This window comes from Branchiostoma belcheri, unplaced genomic scaffold (genome assembly GCF_001625305.1).
Source record: "Branchiostoma belcheri isolate BF01 breed outbred unplaced genomic scaffold, Haploidv18h27 scaffold63, whole genome shotgun sequence".
Taxonomy (NCBI): Eukaryota; Metazoa; Chordata; class Leptocardii; order Amphioxiformes; family Branchiostomatidae; genus Branchiostoma; species Branchiostoma belcheri.
The window spans coordinates 906,625-925,663 of record NW_017804276.1 but is presented as its reverse complement, the minus strand read 5'-3'; the positions used below and the strand labels follow the sequence as shown (position 1 = coordinate 925,663).

General features: G+C 44.4%; 2 protein-coding genes across 2 annotated transcripts in view; both read right to left on the bottom strand.

Moving 5' to 3' along the window:
* The window catches only part of LOC109483194, a 5,263-nt gene extending 5,012 nt beyond the window's left edge, over nt 1-251 (bottom strand). Inside the window, exon 1 of the mRNA XM_019786178.1 lies at nt 143-251. Within this exon, the coding sequence (XP_019641737.1) occupies nt 143-251 (109 nt within the window). The remainder of the gene's footprint in view (nt 1-142) is intronic.
* Nucleotides 252-305: 54 nt separating this feature from the next.
* LOC109483193 lies at nt 306-5,809 on the bottom strand. The gene is made up of 7 exons (XM_019786177.1): nt 5,802-5,809; nt 5,441-5,640; nt 5,170-5,319; nt 4,780-4,838; nt 1,018-4,366; nt 826-898; nt 306-400 (listed from the first exon to the last, which is right to left on the bottom strand). Exons 1-7 carry the CDS (start codon nt 5,807-5,809, stop codon nt 397-399), a joined length of 3,843 nt encoding a protein of 1,280 aa, XP_019641736.1. The 3' UTR covers nt 306-396.
* Nucleotides 5,810-19,039: the final 13,230 nt, after the last annotated feature.

Genomic DNA, 19,039 nt, shown 5'->3' with positions numbered 1-19,039 from the left:
GGCGGTGACGGAGTCGTTGAACGTGGCGCTTTCCGCTGGGGTGATGACGACACACATGTTGGAGTACTCCCTGCACTCGCTAGAGGGAATCCTGACCAGGGCTGTCGCGTTGTTGAAGACCAGTTCTCCGGTTGGCCGGTACTCCCCGACCTCAGCGTATTGGCCCCGGTAGGATCCGGTTCGATCCGGTACGGCCCTGTTTTCTGGCTCGCCGTGTCTAGGTTGTTACTGTTGGCGAGGAAGACGACCATGTTGAAGTTGTCGCCGCTCGGATTTGGAGGGATAGCCTTGTTGGAGGGGTTGGCGATGGCGACGTCTAGCGAAGTTGGCACGTCCCCAGCGGGTGAGAACACCGGCGGGGCAGCATTCGCCGGGATGACACGGCCAGCGTTGACGTCAACTGTAGCAAGACATGAAGTATAAACGATTATATAAACAGGCTTTTAAATTGTTTCAACGTAAAGAGTGGCTACACGACATCTTTAAATGTCATTTTCATGCGTTTCGATGTAAATATCGACTTGAATGTGGTTTTGTCTCTCTGCACTAATTGCTTGGGTTTCATGGTGGGTGGGAGGTGATTTGGCAGTTGATTGATGGGGACGTCACCCGAGGGTGACCGAGCACACGCATGAAGAAGAATTCAGGGAGCAGTATTATACTCGATTACATCATACGATCCCCTCCACGGTCCCAACACATTAAAAAAAAGCCCAAGACACTTCACGAAAGTCTGTGAGCTTTTTAAAGCTTTTTAAAAGGTCGCGAAATTCCAAAATACTTCTTGGGAGTCTAGAATCTTGTTAAGTATGTATATTATCTTACCTTCTGGAACAAACACGACCGGAGGGAACGTTGTTGGAATAGCTGAAGATGGAGTGACAGTCGCAGTCCTCATCTGTTAAAATATTGTTGAACATTGTAAGTCATGGTAAAAATAAACGACAAATGATAAAACAAGAAATCTATTCATTAAAAGATAAAACAATGTAACAAAAACATGCACAACCAATTTACCATTGATGGACTTGGCTGCAATGACGAAGGTGGAAGTGGGGTCGAACTGGGCATGACAGAGATGGATGCACTCATCGACGGAGTCGAGGTAGCGCTCACTGGTGGAGTTGGCGCTGGAGTCACGGATGGTGTAACTGATGGTGCCACGCTTGGCGCTGGAGTCACGGATGGTGTTACTGATGGTGACACGCTTGGCGCCGGAGTCACGGATGGTGTAACTGATGGTGCCACGCTTGGCGCCGGAGTCACGGATGGTGTAACTGATGGTGCCACGCTTGGCGCCGGAGTCACGGATGGTGTAACTGATGGTGCCACGCTTGGCGCCGGAGTCACGGATGGTGTAACTGATGGTGCCACGCTTGGCGCCGGAGTCATGGATGGTGTAACTGATGGTGCCACGCTTGGCGCCGGAGTCATGGATGGTGTAACTGATGGTGCCACGCTTGGCGCCGGAGTCACGGATGGCGTTACTGATGGTGTCATACTTAGCACTGGAGTCACGGATGGTGGTACTGATGGTGTCATACCTAGCACTGGAGTCACGGATGGTGTTACTGATGGTGTCATACTTAGCGCTGGAGTCACGGATGGTGGTACTGATGGTGACACACCTGGCACTGGAGTCACGGATGGTGTTACTGATGGTGACACGCTTGGCGCTGGAGTCACAGATGGTGTTACTGATGGTGCCATACTTGACGCTGGAGTCACGGATGGCGTTACCGATGGTGTCACACTTGGCGCTGGAGTCACGGATGGTGTTACTGATGGTGACACGCTTGGCGCTGTAGTCACGGATGGCGTTACCAATGGTGTCATGGATACTCTTACCGATGGTGTCATACTTGGCGCTGGAGTCACGGATGCTGTTACCGATGGTGTCATGGATGCTGTTACTGATGGTAACACGCTTGGCACTAGAGTCAAGGATGGCGTTACCAATGGTGTCATAGATGCTGTTACGGATGGTGATGGTGACACACCTGGCACTGGAGTCACGGATGGTGTAACTGATGGTGCCACGCTTGGCGCCGGAGTCACGGATGGTGTAACTGATGGTGCCACGCTTGGCGCCGGAGTCACGGATGGTGGTACTGATGATGTCATACTTGGCGCCGGAGTCACGGATGGCGTTATTGATGGTGTCATACTTAGCACTGGAGTCACGGATGGTGGTACTGATGGTGTCATACCTAGCACTGGAGTCACGGATGGTGTTACTGATGGTGTCATACTTAGCGCTGGAGTCACGGATGGTGGTACTGATGGTGACACACCTGGCACTGGAGTCACGGATGGTGTTACTGATGGTGACACGCTTGGCGCTGGAGTCACAGATGGTGTTACTGATGGTGCCATACTTGACGCTGGAGTCACGGATGGCGTTACCGATGGTGTCACACTTGGCGCTGGAGTCACGGATGGTGTTACTGATGGTGACACGCTTGGCGCTGTAGTCACGGATGGCGTTACCAATGGTGTCATGGATACTCTTACCGATGGTGTCATACTTGGCGCTGGAGTCACGGATGCTGTTACCGATGGTGTCATGGATGCTGTTACTGATGGTAACACGCTTGGCACTAGAGTCAAGGATGGCGTTACCAATGGTGTCATAGATGCTGTTACGGATGGTGATGGTGACACACCTGGCACTGGAGTCACGGATGGTGTTACCGATGGTGTCACGCTTGGCGCTGGAGTCACCGATTGTGTTACTGATGGTGACACGCTTGGTGCTGCAGTCACGGATGGCGTTACCGATGGTGTCATACTTGGCGCTGGAGTCACGGAGGCTGCAACTGATGGTGACACACTTGGTGCGGGAGTCATGGATGCTGTAACTGATGGTGACACACTTAGGGGTGGAGTCATGGAAGCTGTAGCTGATGGTGACATGGATGGACTTGGCGCTGTAGTCACGGATGTTGTAAATGATGGTGACATCGATGGACTTGGTACTGGGGTCATGGAGGCTGTAACTGATGGTGACGCACTTCGTGCTGGAGTCACGGGTGCTGTAACTGATGGTGACACACTTGGTACTGGAGTCATGGAGGCTGTAACAGATGGTGACGCGGATGGACTTGGTGCTGGAGTCATGGAGGCTGTAACAGATGGTGACACACTTGGTGCTGGAGTCATGGAGGCTGTAACAGATGGTGACACACTTGGTGCTGGAGTCACGGATGCTGTAACAGATGGTGACACGGATGGACTTGGTGCTGGAGTCACGGATGCTGTAACAGATGGTGACACAACTGGTGCGGGAGTCATGGAGGCTGTAACAGATGGTGACATTGATGGACTTGGTACTGGAGTCACGGATGCTGTGACAGATGCTGACACGGATGGACTTGGTACTGGAGTCACGGATGCTGTAACTGATGGTGACACACTTGGTACTGGAGTCATGGAGGCTGTAACTGATGGTGACACTGATGGACTTGGCGCTGGAGTCACGGATGCTGTAACTGATGGTGACACACTTGGTGCTGGTGTCATAGACGCTGTAACTAATGGTGACACAGATGGACTTGGTACTGAAGTCATGGAGGCTGTTACTGATGGTGACACGGATGGACTTGGCGCTGAAGTCACGGATGCTGTAACTGATGGTGACACGGATGGAACTGCCACTAGAGACAGGGAGGCTGTGGCTGATGGTGACACACTTGGTGCTGGAGTCAAGGAGGCTGTAACTGATGGTGACACTGATGGACTTGGCGCTGGAGTCACGGAGGCTGTAACTGATGGTGACACACTTCTTAATGGAGTCAAGGAGGCTGTAACTGATGGTGACACGGATGGACTTGGTGCTGAAGTCATGGAGGCTGTAACTGATGGTGACACACTTGGTGCTGGAGTAATAGATGCTGTAACAGATTGTGACACGGATGGACTTGGAGCTGGAGTCACGGATCCTGTAACTGATGGTGACACACTTCTTAATGGAGTCAAGGAGGCTGTAACTGATGGTGACACGGATGGACTTGGTGCTGAAGTCATGGAGGCTGTAACTGATGGTGACACACTTGGTGCTGGAGTAATAGATGCTGTAACAGATTGTGACACGGATGGACTTGGAGCTGGAGTCACGGATCCTGTAACTGATGGTGACACACTTCTTAATGGAGTCAAGGAGGCTGTAACTGATGGTGACACGGATGGACTTGGTGCTGAAGTCATGGAGGCTGTAACTGATGGTGACACACTTGGGGATGAGACTGATGTAGATGGAGCTACAGTTGGGCTGACTGATGGAGATGGAGCTACTGTAGGACTGACTGATGGGGCTACAGTTGGACTGACTGTTGGTGACACAGATGGAGATGGAACTATAGTTTGACTAATTGATGGAGATGGAGCTAGAGTCGGACTGACTGATGGAGCTAGGGATAAACTGGCTGATGGAGCTACAGTCGGACTAACTGATGCAGATGGACTGACTGATGGAGATGGTACTACAGATGGACTGACTGATGGAGATGGTACTACAGATGGACTGACTGATGGCGATGGAGCTACAGTTGGACTAACTGATGGAGATGGAGCTACAGTCGGACTGAATGTTGGTGACACAGATGGAGATGGAGCTACAGGTGGACTGACTGATGGAGATGGTACTACAGATGGACTGACTGATGGAGATGGTACTGCAGATGGACTGACTGATGGAGATAGAGCTACAGATGGACTAACTGATGGAGATAGAGCTACAGATGGACTAACTGATGGAGATAGAGCTACAGTTAGACTGACTGATGGAGATGGATCTATAGATGGACTGACTGATGGAGATGGATCTATAGTTGGACTAACTGATGGAGATGGAACTACAGATGGACTGACTGATGGAGATGGAGCTACAGTTGGACTAACTGATGGTGATGGTACTACAGTCGGACTGACTGATGGAGATGGAGCTAGAGTTGGACTGACTGATGGAGATGGTACTACAGATGGACTAACTGATGGAGATGGAGCTAGAGTTGGACTGACTGATGGAGATGGTGCTACAGATGGACTGACTGATGGAGATGGAGCTACAGTTGGACTAACTGATGGAGATGGAGCTACAGTTGGACTAACTGATGGAGATGGAGCTATAGACGGACTGACTGATGTAGATGGAGTCACAGTTGGACTAACTGATGGAGAAGGAGCTACAGTTGGACTGACTGATGGAGATGGAGCTACAGTTGGACTGACTGATGGAGATGGAGCTACAGTTAGACTGACTGATGGAGATGGAGCTACAGATGGACTGACTGATGGAGATGGAGCTACGAGTTGGACTGACTGATGGAGATGGAGCTACAGTTGGACTAACTGATGGAGATGGAGCTACAGTTGGACTGACTGATGGTGATGGTACTACAGATGGACTGACTGATGGAGATGGAGCTACAGTTGGACTAACTGATGGTGATGGAATCACAGTTGGACTGACTGATGGTGATGGAATCACAGTTGGACTGACTGATGGGGATGGAGCTACAGTTGGACTGACTGATGGAGATGGTGCTACAGTCGGACTGACTGTTGAGGGTCTTTGAGAAGGAGTAGGCGTGGAAGTTGCGGACGCTTGAGGTATTTGTGAAGACGTTGAAGCTGGTTGGCCTGCAAAGTATAAAAAATGTGTACTTAGTGGAATGTTTTGTCGTTTGCTTTGAATTTTTCCCTAGACAATGCGTCTGCTTTAGTGCTGATTTAGAAGTCTTTGAAAGACAAATAATGTTAAAACTTTAACTTAAAAAAATGTATAATGCACATTGAAGAACAGTTGCATCAATACCTTGAGCAAATTGACTACATGTTGACCCAAGAACCAGTAGAGAGAGAAGCCAACGCCCAAGAGCCGGAGAAGTTTTCATTGTGCTGTTTCCTGTGTTCCTGTGAAAGAAAGAAAAAAGCTATGTGTGTAAACTTCTTGAATAATCTCCATTACGCTTAGCCTACTTCTTGTTAAGCTCCCATTTTCAAGCGTCTTCTTAGATTTAAAAAACTTTAAGATATATTTTTGATAGTGATCTCAGAAGAAGTTAGAGACGCATGTATGAACCACATTGACAAGTTATGTGCACTTTATGCTATCATTATAGTGTGGCATCTGCATCTCTACCAAAACATGTACTTTTTGTGCAAGCCGTAAAGTTGTACACTTGTCTATGCACGTGCCTCTATGAATGGCTACACTTCTTCCCACATCTTCGGGTTCAATGCTTGCATATATTAGTTCTGTTCAAAACAGGTTATTTCGGGTCACTGGATTAGAAAATTGGTCGAGTCTCAAGGCACCGCGCGAGTTGGGCGGTGAGCGCACCTGGATCGCAAAAATATCGCCAAAACCTGGCCTAAAATCGTCGGTGTGATCATACCTTATCAAAATTTGCCGAAATCGTGGAAAAATAGCGGTGGTTTGGGAGAGAAAGCGTGATTTTTGCGCGGTGACTGTTAGGGTGGGTCCACAATGGTACGACACGCCTGGCGGAGGAATTGTCCTGGGGCGCCCCACGGCCCTGTAGGCCCCTGTGACTCTCAATGGCGGCACATACCTGTCTGCTATTTACACCAATTATCCGGCCTTTATGTGACGGATCTTTTATAACTTAAACCTTGACAACTTAGTCTTTCATCTAGACAAACATTGAAACGGTCCAAAGAAACAAAGACACAATAACAAGCAACAAGAACGCAGATACCTGTCTACTATAGTATTTACACCAATTATTCGTCCTTAGTAGTCACAACAATTCGGATATTTTACAACTTAAACCTTGACAAGCAGTTGTAGATCATTGAAAAATGTTACCAACAAATGGGAGACGGAAGGGAAATGAGTGTGCCTGTCTGTATGCTGTGAACCTCGTGCACCACGAGTGGATAGATTTTGAAAACAAAAAGCAGAGTGACCTTCAACTTATATTATTTTACATAATATAATAAAATCCGTACCCGAAGTCTAATGTAAAGTAACACACAGAATCTAAACAGGTAAAAAAATATCTAGTCTATAAATCTATCTGGTGTTTCTATGTACTTTACTGAAGGGGTTTGTCCCCCTTTTAGGCAGTAGTTAGTTAGTTCCATGCATTTGTAATCTTGTAAGTTGTAATTTAGTAATTTTACTAGGTATGTGTTTTGGGTGGTTTCCTAGATGAAGAAAGCTCGGGGAGACTATTTTCAGGAGCCTGGTTTCTTTCAGTCTCTTTATATAAGACAACTGCAAATGGGCATGCACTTTCATTAAAAAAATTAGTGATGTAGGTATGAAGATTTTCTTTTACTCTTTACTGGCTTTGGGTCCAACCGCGGCTGCGACTTTTTTTTTTATATATTCCAACATCTAATCACAAGACGTGGTGACGGCACACTCAAGTTTAATCAACTTATATTGATATTATCAGGGGACAATACAATACTCATTTTCACCTGAGTGAAGTGAGGAAAGTCGTGTAAATTGCCTTTCCCAAGGACACAAGATCTTGGCATGTCAGGACTCGAACCCGGGACCTCTTGGTTCCGAGTCGAGCACTCTGCCGCTACGCCACACAACCCACGGATTCGACTTTAAAAACTGTACGAATGCAAAATACCTACACGTATCTGTGCATTGTATAGAAGGTGTATAAACTGTTTGTGTACATAGGAAACTCTCACACGACCTCGGATTTAAGCACAATCTCAGGATAAGTACAGATCATTAGAAATTTCGTCGTTAAAAACACGTAACAGCTATTCTCAACAATAAAGGACGAAAAACACAAGAACAATAATTACAAAAGCAGCTTAAGAATTCGCTTAAGAATGCGCTCAACGCCCCCTTTTAAATCCCAAATTACAGTTGACCTGAGCTGAGACGTCATGACCTGACTGGGTGTGGTGCGTTCAGCAACAAGGCGGATAATAGACTACCTGTTGTTGTTATCAAAATGTTGAACAAAAATCACTTCACAAATACAACCGCGCACTTTCTAAATACACATTCTGTGTTACTTGGTTGAACTTGTGTCTTTAGAATGGCTTTGGTAGTTGTAACATGGGCTTGTTTTAACCGGAAAGAGACAAAACCCACAGGTATGTGTACAGTTAATCATACATTTTGCCCTCTCTAAAATTGGGTCGCACCCAAACTAAGCGTGCCGTTCTTTTCAGAAAGGGTTAACCATATAGAAATTAAAAAAAAAAGAAAAACACAGAACCTTTACCATGTAAAAGTTCTCACAGCGACATACAATAATCTCCAAGCAGATCCCTTTCGGTGGCAAAAAAGACAGTATCAAATTGGCTAGGCAGTATCCATTAGCCAGAGAAGGTCGCCGGCCACCGACGGGGGTAGCGACAAAAAACGGCCATACATAAAAAGCTAACGATCATTCCCTCACAACCTCTGCTTGGAGATTAACATATAAGTCGAAAAGGACACATGGAAAGTACGTTGTGCCCGTACTATGGGCATGTACACGTACTTACACATATCTGTCAAGTACTGTCAGTGTTGGGGAGGACTTAATCGGTGCATATACATTTTACTAACTGTTAAAAGCACAGAAAGTCATTTTATGCAACGCCCAAGACAGAAATTAACAGGTGGTTGAGGAAGCGCAGTGTCTATTGTATACTTAGGCTTAAAGCTTGTGACACTGTGACAATGCACACACTCAAACAAAATGGACACCACCACTTAACAATGACACACGCACACTGGCTTTTTGATCAATCAGAATCAATCGTTAATCTTTGTAAGACAGATTGTGGTTTACAAAAGTCCTGAAACTTCAAATTTACTTCATCAAACTCAAAATCATGTGTTCCTTTCTATGTTCCACAATGAGGAAATGACAGAAGAGACCTCACCCCGTAATTTTGAACTCGGGGAGGGCTTACCTCTATTTTTGTAGACGTGGAAGGAGGCCGTCGTGTTGTTGAACTCGCGACCTTGTCGCTGGCAATTCTTCTGGGCTTCTTTCTTGTGTGTTTTCAGTGTCCCAGTAGGAAAAAATACAGTTCTGTCCAGCGCTGTGTCGTGCGCGTGAAGCAGCCACCTTTTCCTCTGACGTTCTTGCATTTAACCGTGGTCCGCGCCCAAAGCAGCGACGTCACACGGCTTCGGGGGGGAGAAAACTTGTCCTGCAACTTTCCACACCGGGTTCTTTTGTTCATCCTTCACAATAGAGAGAGAGAAAAAAAGGTGTGTCGTGGTTAGAGATGACACGTAATCGTTGAAAGGGCAGGGATAAGTAAAATTGCTCCGACTGATCGTTAGAGGTCGCGTAATTACTGGGTGGTGCGTTAACTGAAGGCGGGTTTAGATTTAGAAGCAACGCATTCATCCAAGTGTACAGATGTGAACTCATATCAACAAAAACATGGTGAAATCAGCTATAGAAAAGTCTTATTTGAACCGTAAGAACCTCCCGAAGTGTCATGCTAGGACACTTGACAATGCTGGCACTGTGTGTTAGCCTCGGTAGCAGGCTTATAGAACTGGGGGTTTGGTGGTCTTCGGCTGTTCTAAAAACGGGGGTAATTCAACCAGGCCGGCTATGTTGTCTATATGCAATAAGAAAATAGCACATAAAAGATCCCAAAGGCCCTGAAGACCCCCAAAACCCCCAGTTTTTGGCATGCTATGGAGGCTATCTGTGTGTCTTATTGGTCTCAAAATCCTACTCTCCAAGCAGAGGTTTGGGCTTCAGCTTTTGTGTGTGTGTGTGTGTGTGTGTGTGTGTGTGTGTGTGTGTGTGTGTGTGTGTGTGTGTTTTATGCGTTAAATCGGGCTTTCTTGATTGTATTGGTGTCTTTTTTTACGTGTGCCTCACAAATGTTAACTGTCTGGCAAATGGATACTGCCTGGCCAATTTTATACCGTCTTTGCAGACACCGAAAGATCTGCTTAGAGATTGTTAAAATCCGCACATTTTCTGAAATAGTAAAAAATCGGCAGTCACGATAATTTCGATCATACCACTCGTGACAACCTGCGCTGTTCATTCTGGTAGCGACAATCTTTTTCTCATATCTTTCTATCTCCCCATCTAATTATTATGTTTGAAATAACTGGCATTCTATTCATACTCTGACAACCACTGACAGTTAAGATACAAGATAATTGAGGACATAATCTCAAATCAGACCATGCAAAGATATATTTTACTGAGTGATCTAAATTAGGCCACAGCAAGTACATTTTATGGATGACATCCTCCGCAGACTCTAAATCTAATGCGAGCGGGCGAAAAAAAAACAAGGCTGGCCGAAAAAAAGGTTCCTACATTTTAAAATTTTGACGCAATCATTGTACAAATGGTTTTGATTCAGTGGGAACACACATATACACAGCCAGCACCACATATCACTGCATCAAAGTAAGAAACAAAACAGAGCCTTTTCTTCTCTCCTCTCTTCATAGTTATCTGCCATCCACCTTCTGGCATGGCAACAGACATCTTTGCCCATTTTCGGCATGTAATTTGACCACTGTCAAAGGGCAACATTTTTTTTTTCAAAATCAGGCGAGAATTAATGCACACACTGATGTCATCTATAAAAATTACTTGCTGTGGCCTTATGACGAATTGCTGTCGATCTCCAAGGCTACATTATTTATTACCTGGCGCGTTGTTAAAGACTTGTCACTTGAAACGTTTTTCTTCCATTTTGTAGTTAAAATTTGGAAACAACAGTCAACTCAATAATCGCAAAATAAACTGTCCAATGAAGTCAGAAGTTACCAGAATTTGAACTTCTGTACTTGCATTCATGACCTTCCTCATAAACCATTAAGAACAGTGACTTGAGTAGTAATATATACGCCAGAGGTCTATAGCTGTATGCCGATTTTAACATTTCTCTGTCCAGCTAGTTTAAGGGTCAGTTTTAGTATACTAGTATTTGATGATATTCAACCCATGTTGTAATATCCAAGCAGATCCCTTTCGGTGGCAAAAAGACAGTATCAAATTGCCCAGGTAGTCTCCATTAGCCAGAGAAGGTCACCGGCCATGTATAAAAAGCTAACGATCATTCCCCCACGACCTCTGCTTGGAGAGTACTTGTGTTGCACTAACTTGGCCAATATCCATTAATTACTGCCACTACCGTGTCTTTATAATGAATGATTTTAATCAGTGAACATTGGGTTTTTAATTCAGTTGCAATGCTGGGATCTCAAATCAAGTTGTTTTGCATAATTGACCCTCTAGTCAGTCAGCAAACTTAGCTGCACACATAGAATTGAATTATCAATAAATGAGTTATTCTTTCGTCTTTTTGTTCATCCATGCAAAAGTCATTGTCAGACCCGAGTGGATAACCAAGCACAGGGATAATAGTGTACAGGAGACTGAAAATAATTAACTTTCAAATTGTCAACCTCTGTTTACGTTATATAAGAATGACTGACAATTAACCGTTGTCATTTCTAAGTTTAACTGTTCACTAAACGATATCTGGACTAAAAATAAGAGTCGGTGGTCTGAAAATATATTAGATACATTCAAACACCTAAGCTTTTGCGAAAGAAAGGAAAGGAAAGGAAAGGACGAAATAAGATTGGAGTAAGCTAAGTCAAGTTCATATGGTACCGCCACCTTCGCGCTCATACAATGCACTAACATTGTTAGGTTAAGCCGTAGGATTTGAGTGTTCTTGGTGGTATGCCAGGATTGGCTTACTGACTTACCTTCTAGTGTGACCTTGTCACCTGGATCGAAGAGTTCTTGCCGACAGGAACGCTTGTGGTCGTCAGGCATCGTAGACGTCTGGGCGGCGGCATGGCGGGCCCTGGCCGGGCCTCGGCGCTGTCCTGGCCGCGGTGACCCCTGCTCGAGTCGCTCGGAGTTGAGCTTCTGATGTTTCCGCCGTTGTGAGGTCCTGTTTGCGATCATAACAGTAGTCACTGACGCTGATCTCAAGAGTAAGTAGGTGTGACCGTGTGCCTGGACACCGTAAATTTATTGGTAAGGTACCGGGACGAAAGAAACGTGGCCAGAAAGGACCGAAACGTGGACCGAAATGGCAAACAAAATATGCTGTCAATTCAACGTAAATTGCCGACCGTGCCAAAAGTGCCAAAAAATTCGCCTTGGCGTCTACTAGTCCGAAAAGAAAACGTGCGTACTGAGAACTAGATGCAATGCTCAAACTGTCGCAATAAATATCTAGTTCGCTCTGTCTGCTAGCCCCCAGACATGTCCCCTAGTCCGAGACAACGTACCCTGCTGGCCTGGGAACCGGACCGGCTCCCTCTCCCAACTACCGCCGGGCTCGTTTACGATCCAGCCCGCCAACAACATTTCAGCGCACCCCCTATACCTACGCCTCCCCATACTTTTTCCTTCAGTGAGCTGAGCTGGATGCTGAGAGGACGGTTGGATGTTGCTATGTAAAAAATATAGTCAGACACCCAGAGTAGCGACACGACACCGCTTCTGGCGATCCCACAGACGTTAAAACACGACTGACAAGCGTTTTTTTACCTGCCGATAATAGAGACCCAGCCCTGGGCAACACATGCCATCCGGCGCACCTTTCTGCAATTAAACCGCCCAGACGTGCCCTTGCTCAACAAGTGTTCGTGTCCTTATAATTTCCAACATGTAATCACAAGACGTGGTGACGGCACACTCAAGTTTTTTAAACTTATATTAATGCCGCCACCAAACACAGGGGACAAGACAATACTCATTTTCACCTGAGCGAAGCTAGGAAAGTCGTGTAAAATGCCTTTCCCAAGGACGGCATGTCAGGACTCGAACCCGGGACCTCTTGGTTCTGAGTCGACTGGACAAGGTCGTTATTTGGACAAGGATGGACGTCAGGTAACAATAGGGCGTGAGAGAGACTGTCCATAAATATAGAGTTTGCGAGCAAAAAAAAAAAAAAATGAAAGCACCGACAATTTTTTTTAGTCAGAGCACAAGGCTTTTTTTACAGTAGTACGAGTATATTAGCTAATTTGCGAGCAAAAAAAAAATGAAAGCACCGACTATTTTTTAGTCGGAGCACAATGATTTTTTACTAGTATATTGGCTACGTAGTGTTGGAGGCACATGAATACTTTGATTGGTGCCAATATGTGACAAGATAGACTGTCCATAAATGTAGAGTTTGCGAGCAGAAAAAAATGAAAGCACCGACTATTTTTTAGTTCGAGCACAATGCTTTTTTTACTAGTATATTGGCTACGTAGTGTTGGGGGCACATGAATACTTTGATTTGTGCCAATATGTGACAAGATAGACTGTCCATAAATATAGAGTTTGCGAGCAAAAAAAAAAATCGAAAGCACCGACTATTGTTTAGTCCGAGCACAATGATTTTTTTACTAGTATATTGGCTACGTAGTGTTGGGGGCACATGAATACTTTGATTTGTGCCAATATGTGACAAGATAGACTGTCCATAAATATAGAGTTTGCGAGCAAAAAAAATTGAAAGCACCGACTATTTTTAGTCCGAGCACAATGCTTTTTTTTACTAGTATATTGGCTACGTAGTGTTGGGGGCACATGAATACTTTGATTTGTGCCAATATGTGACAAAACAAGTAAATGTCGTTTTGGGGAGGCGAATTGGAACAAATTAGCTTCGCTTCGTGTGCGATGAGCCCAGCTCGAAATGCAAAATGTGCCGCCAGAAAAAATCATCACAAAAGTTTTGGGCACACGTATACTTGACTGGTGTCAATATTATATCACAACGTAAAGTTCTATAAGAAGTAAATATCGTTTTGGGGAGGGGAATTGGAACAGCTCAAAATACAAAGTCTCCCCGCCAGAAAATCCATCAGAAAAATTCACACACACAAAAAAAAAACAATCCTGACGTACCACAAAAGTACCACTTTTTAGAAAAACGTGGGACAGAGTTACCATGGAAATAATATGCACACGTTAACAGGTTGCTGCGTTGTAGTTCAAAACTTAAAATCGATTACACTCGGTGACAAGTATGCGTCGTTATACAGTAGTATGTCGTCGCTGCGCCATTTTCCAATGACCCGAAATAATTATAAGTTGTTCCGAGACATTATCAATCACTATTTAAGCTCCCCGCACAGCTGATTCCAGCCGTTGACACAAATTTTTGAAAAGATAAAATTAAACGACCCCCTTTTACCTGGAATCGTTTCTCCGTCTTCGCAACATCGTAGAGACGGCAAGACGTGAGCGCAACTCCCCAAAACATCTGTAGGAGGTCGTAACAGCTGGACGTCGTTTTTTTTTTTTGTGGTGTGTTCTCTCAGGCGAGTTGACTCAGACTGAGCAGGATAATGAGGGTCGCCTATTATCTAAAGTCTTCACATTTAGAGACTCTCAAGGCTGGATCTAGTACAACCAGTTTGCGGCGCGCACCTGCGCACTGTGCAGCACCGTCGTCTGTTCTCGTGGTGACCTCTGCGGTGACCTTGAGCTAAAACACGCCACGTCCTAAACACGGGACAAGGCCGCCATATTGTAACGCCCCCCTCCCCCTTACTGTATACAAGTACGGTTTGACGAAAATTGCCTGTATAATTGTATTTTTTATAATTTTTTTATAATTGAAATTACAGTAAATATATAGACAGTATTCGTTGTTAGCCTCCATAGCATGACAAAAACTGGGGGTTTGGGGAGGTCTTCACTTTGGAATCTTTTATGTGCTATTTTCTGATTGCACATAGACAACATATAGCCGACCTGGTTGAATTACCCCCGTTTTTAGAACTGGGCTAATCAGAAAACAGCCGAACACCACCAAACCCCCAGTTCTATAAGCCTGCTACGGAGGCTAATTCGTTGTGTTGTTTGGTGGTATACTTTGAGTGAAATATGTAAAAACTGAAAAAATCGAGCCTCATTTGGTGTCCTAGTTTTGAGTGACATGTGTTAACCTATTTCTATACTTTTGAGTGGCATCTCCTTGTAGCAAGTCCTTCTAAGTCGAAGACAACAGAGTGGCATATCTAAAAAATAAAGCTTATAGGCCCATTCCATTTAAGGCCTCAGCAAGTAATTTTTATGGATGACATCAGCGCGCGCATTAATTTTCGCCTGATTTTGGAGGGAAAAAAACAAGAAATTTTGTTGCCTTCTGACAGTGGTCACCATGCCGAAAATGGGCAAAGATGCCTGTTGCCAAGCCGAAAGGTGGATGACAGATAACTATGAAGAGAGGAGACAAGAAAAGACTCTGATCTTATGTTTTGTTTCTTACTTTGATGCAGTGACATGTGATACTGGCTGTGTATATGTGATGTTCCCACTGAATCAAAACCATTTGTACCATGATTGAGTCAAAATTTTAAAATGTAGGAACCTTGTTTTTTCGGCCCGCTTGTATTTGGAGTCTGTGGTAGATGTCATCCCTAAAATTTATATGCTGTGGCCTAAACATTGTCCTCAACAAGAGTGCAAAGTGTTTAGGACCAAGGACCTCATATGACGTCCTTGCTAAGATAAAGCGCACGTAGCCGACAAGGGCACATATAATGACAGCTTACAAAAGTGGCGAAGGGCGATTGCCGCTTTATTCTATTATCAGTATCAGTACTTCAGACCTTATCGACAAGTAGCCGATGGCAAAACATTTTTTATTTAAAGGAAAATGACCCTTAAAATGTTTATGACTCAAAAATACAATACACTTTCCCATATGCTAAGATTGAACAACAAAGGTAGTATTATTCAATTGCCACAGACGTTCGTTCAAAAATATACACGGATCGCTTGATACCGTATGATGTAAGGAAGGAAACAATTCTAGGTATTTTCGTATGAGTTTTCGACATTTTCGAAAACCACATACCCCGATCATTATGAGGATGGTCATTAGGCTATAATCAAGTCTGTCCTTGTGTACAAGCCTTACCAGGCAATATACATAAACTCGGTGCCCATGGTCCAAAAAAGTTTTTAGGGCTTGGAAACCCGATTTTTCAAAGTCAATAGTCTAGCCACTTAACCACACTGTCCCAATGTATATTGACCCTCATGGAGCAAACATCCCCAATATTCTGACGGAAAATGGCTACTGGAAGGGCGACGGGCTGATTTTTAGGGCACCACCCAGAAAATAAAGGACTCATTGTGGGGCTTGTTTCCTCAGTTTTAAATTCCCAATGTATGAAATGCTGACTCAAATGTGCTAATGTGAAGCAGTATGTGTCAATACCAAGCTATGTTGCCTTATTCAGAATATTTCCAGTTTTGCTGCCCTGAAATCGCATTTAACTTTAACGTCACACAGGTCATATTGTAATAAGACCTTGACAGAACGTTAGTAAAGACATCTTGACTTCAGGCTATTTTGCAATAAGCGTTTGTCAAACAGATATATGCTGCTAAAATAGTATTGGGTGCAGGAGAGAGATCGAAATGGGCTCCAAAACACACAATGTATATAATAATGCTTGGGATTCTTTTATCATCGATGTGCTGTTTCCCTAAAATACGCTAGGTGGACACCATGCTTCAAAATGATTTAATGTGATTCGGTGGCACGTGCAGGTATACTGATATAAGTCTGACTCACTGAAAACTCACTAGTCTACGTATACAGGCGTTTTGTAAGGAGTGAATGGCTATGTATAGGATACTAAAAATATAACGTTATCCGTACTTTGGGATTTTTCACACGTCATTCCACCAGTATGTGACGCAACACAAATAGTCCCCTCCGGGCTTGAGTGCGCACATCATAATTGCCCCGCGTTGTTCGGAAATTAAACCTTGCCCTTCTAGCTTGCACGGGCAGGATTTTACGTTAGTTCAAACGCTAATACAACTTATTAAAGGCACCGAATAAGGCGATCTGTATGATATTGACACATACTGCTTCACATTATAATTAGCACATTTAAATCAGCATTTCATACTTTGGGCATATAAAACTGCAGAAACAGGCCCCAATATGAGTCCTTTATTTTCTGGGTGGTACCCTAAAAATCAGCCCAGGGCCCTTCCAGTAACCATTTTCCGTCAGAATTTTGGGAAATGTTTGCTCCATGAGGGTCAATATACATTGGGAAAGTGTGGTTTCAACTCAGCATATAGTGACTAGAATATTGGCTTTGAAAAATCAGGTTTCCAAGCCCTAAAAACTGCACTGGATGCCTTTAAGACCAGGCCACATACATGTAGGTCGCAAGATCGTCGTGCGATCTCAAATTGAGGGCATTCATTCTTGCGAAAGTCGTATGATATGTCGTATAAAATTCAACAGTCATATTGCGGAAAAGGTTGTCTGAGATTCCCGTCTGCGGTCGGTTCTGTCACAGTCTGCTTGAAAATATCTCGACATCAAAATCTTACGACGTCCTTCGACGAATTTGTAGTTATAAACAATATACCCTCACCTGATAAAAATAGCTCAATATTGGCAGAGTGCGTTCAAACCCCGGCCAGGTCATACCAAAGACTTTAAAATGGTACAGGCTTCTTTCTTTGCTTACAATGTAGCACTCAGCACATATGAGAAAGAGTGTGAGAAGGTCAAACACACAGCACTACCAGCGGACTAGCCCCCTGCTGTAGTGCCTTGCACAACTGTGTGTGTCGCCCAAGGGCTATGGAAATGGATATGGGCACCACCGTGACCCCTATACTCTGCATAAAGTGGAACGGGACCTTTGATAGAAAGGTCTGAAACTTACTAAGTTAGTACAAAATGTATTCGTTTGTATGTATTCGTATGTATGTATTCTTATGTATTCTTATGTATTTGAGGTGTTCAACCCTCCCCCCTTTTTAGACTGACTCCCTTTTGACATTTTGAGCCCATTTTGAGAAACGCCCGCTAATTAAAATTCCCATGATCTCACCAAGATATCACAGACAAAATTGAGACGCCATGCTCTGTACTATTGTTTGGCTGTCATGTTGATTAATGATTTTTTAACCCCCTTCGCTAGGACGTGAACCGCGGAGTGATAATTGGAGATTCTGAAGGTGAAGAGGTCATGACGAGTCGAGAGCTGAGGGACGAGTCAGGTGCCTTTAGGCAAATCTCCAAGCAGATGTAGGATGTGAGCCAGTGTACTGTATAACGCGTGTTTTTACCTCCGTAGAAAATTGAGGCATTGTTTTTGGTGTGTGTTTGTGCGTGTGAGTGTGTGTGTGTGTGTGTGTGTGTGTGTGTGTGTGTGTGTGTGTGTGTGTGTGCATGTGTGTGTGTGTGTGTGTGTGTGTGTATGTGCCTCCGCACAACGTGTTTCCGCACATTTGTAATCAGCATAACTTCAGAACGCCTTTATGGATTGTGATCATGATATTTGGTATGTTGACAGGTCGTAGGAAGACAAAGGTCAGGGTCAAATATGGGCCTCCTGGTGGCCGTCATTTGCATAATTAATAAAGACATGTTGAATATTGCCAAAGGATAGGAATTTCACGAGTAAAATATTATAATTTGAGTTTAGAAAACCATAAATTAAACTAGATTATGGTACTTACGACCTTATTTCCATAATCAATGAGACAAATCCCCCCAAAACATTTACATAAACTCTACATATTTCATGGAGGTATGAGATCTCCGAATTCTTGTTGATGTATGTTTTCACGTCTTCCGAGGCTCTGGCCTGGCTCTAGGCCTGGGTAGTCCATGGTAGTTAGCGACAATACGGAGCCGGTGGTAACTCTGGAGGATGGCACCCAGATTGGCGAAGCTCAGCAACGACTCAAGAACTCAGTACATACGTACATGTACAGTGCCGATTCATGAATTCCGCAAAAAGCCAGCATGTGCCGGCTTGTCGTATACGTCGCTATGTACTGCCGCTAATTCACAATACCAGCTCTTTATTCCTATGGTTTAGAAGCATTTTTAGTTTTGGCCGGAATTTTTTTATTCACCCGCGCCCACTAGTTTGGGGGTCTTGGTTTGGCCTATTAAACCATGGAGTTAAAATCCTGATTTTAAACATACCAGGGAATTTCCACTGTTTCCAGCCGCTTCTGAGGCCTTGTAGTTGTTAGAAAAGGGTGCAACTACAGGAAATAACAAAGGAAAATTTCTGCGTCGCGTTTTTACG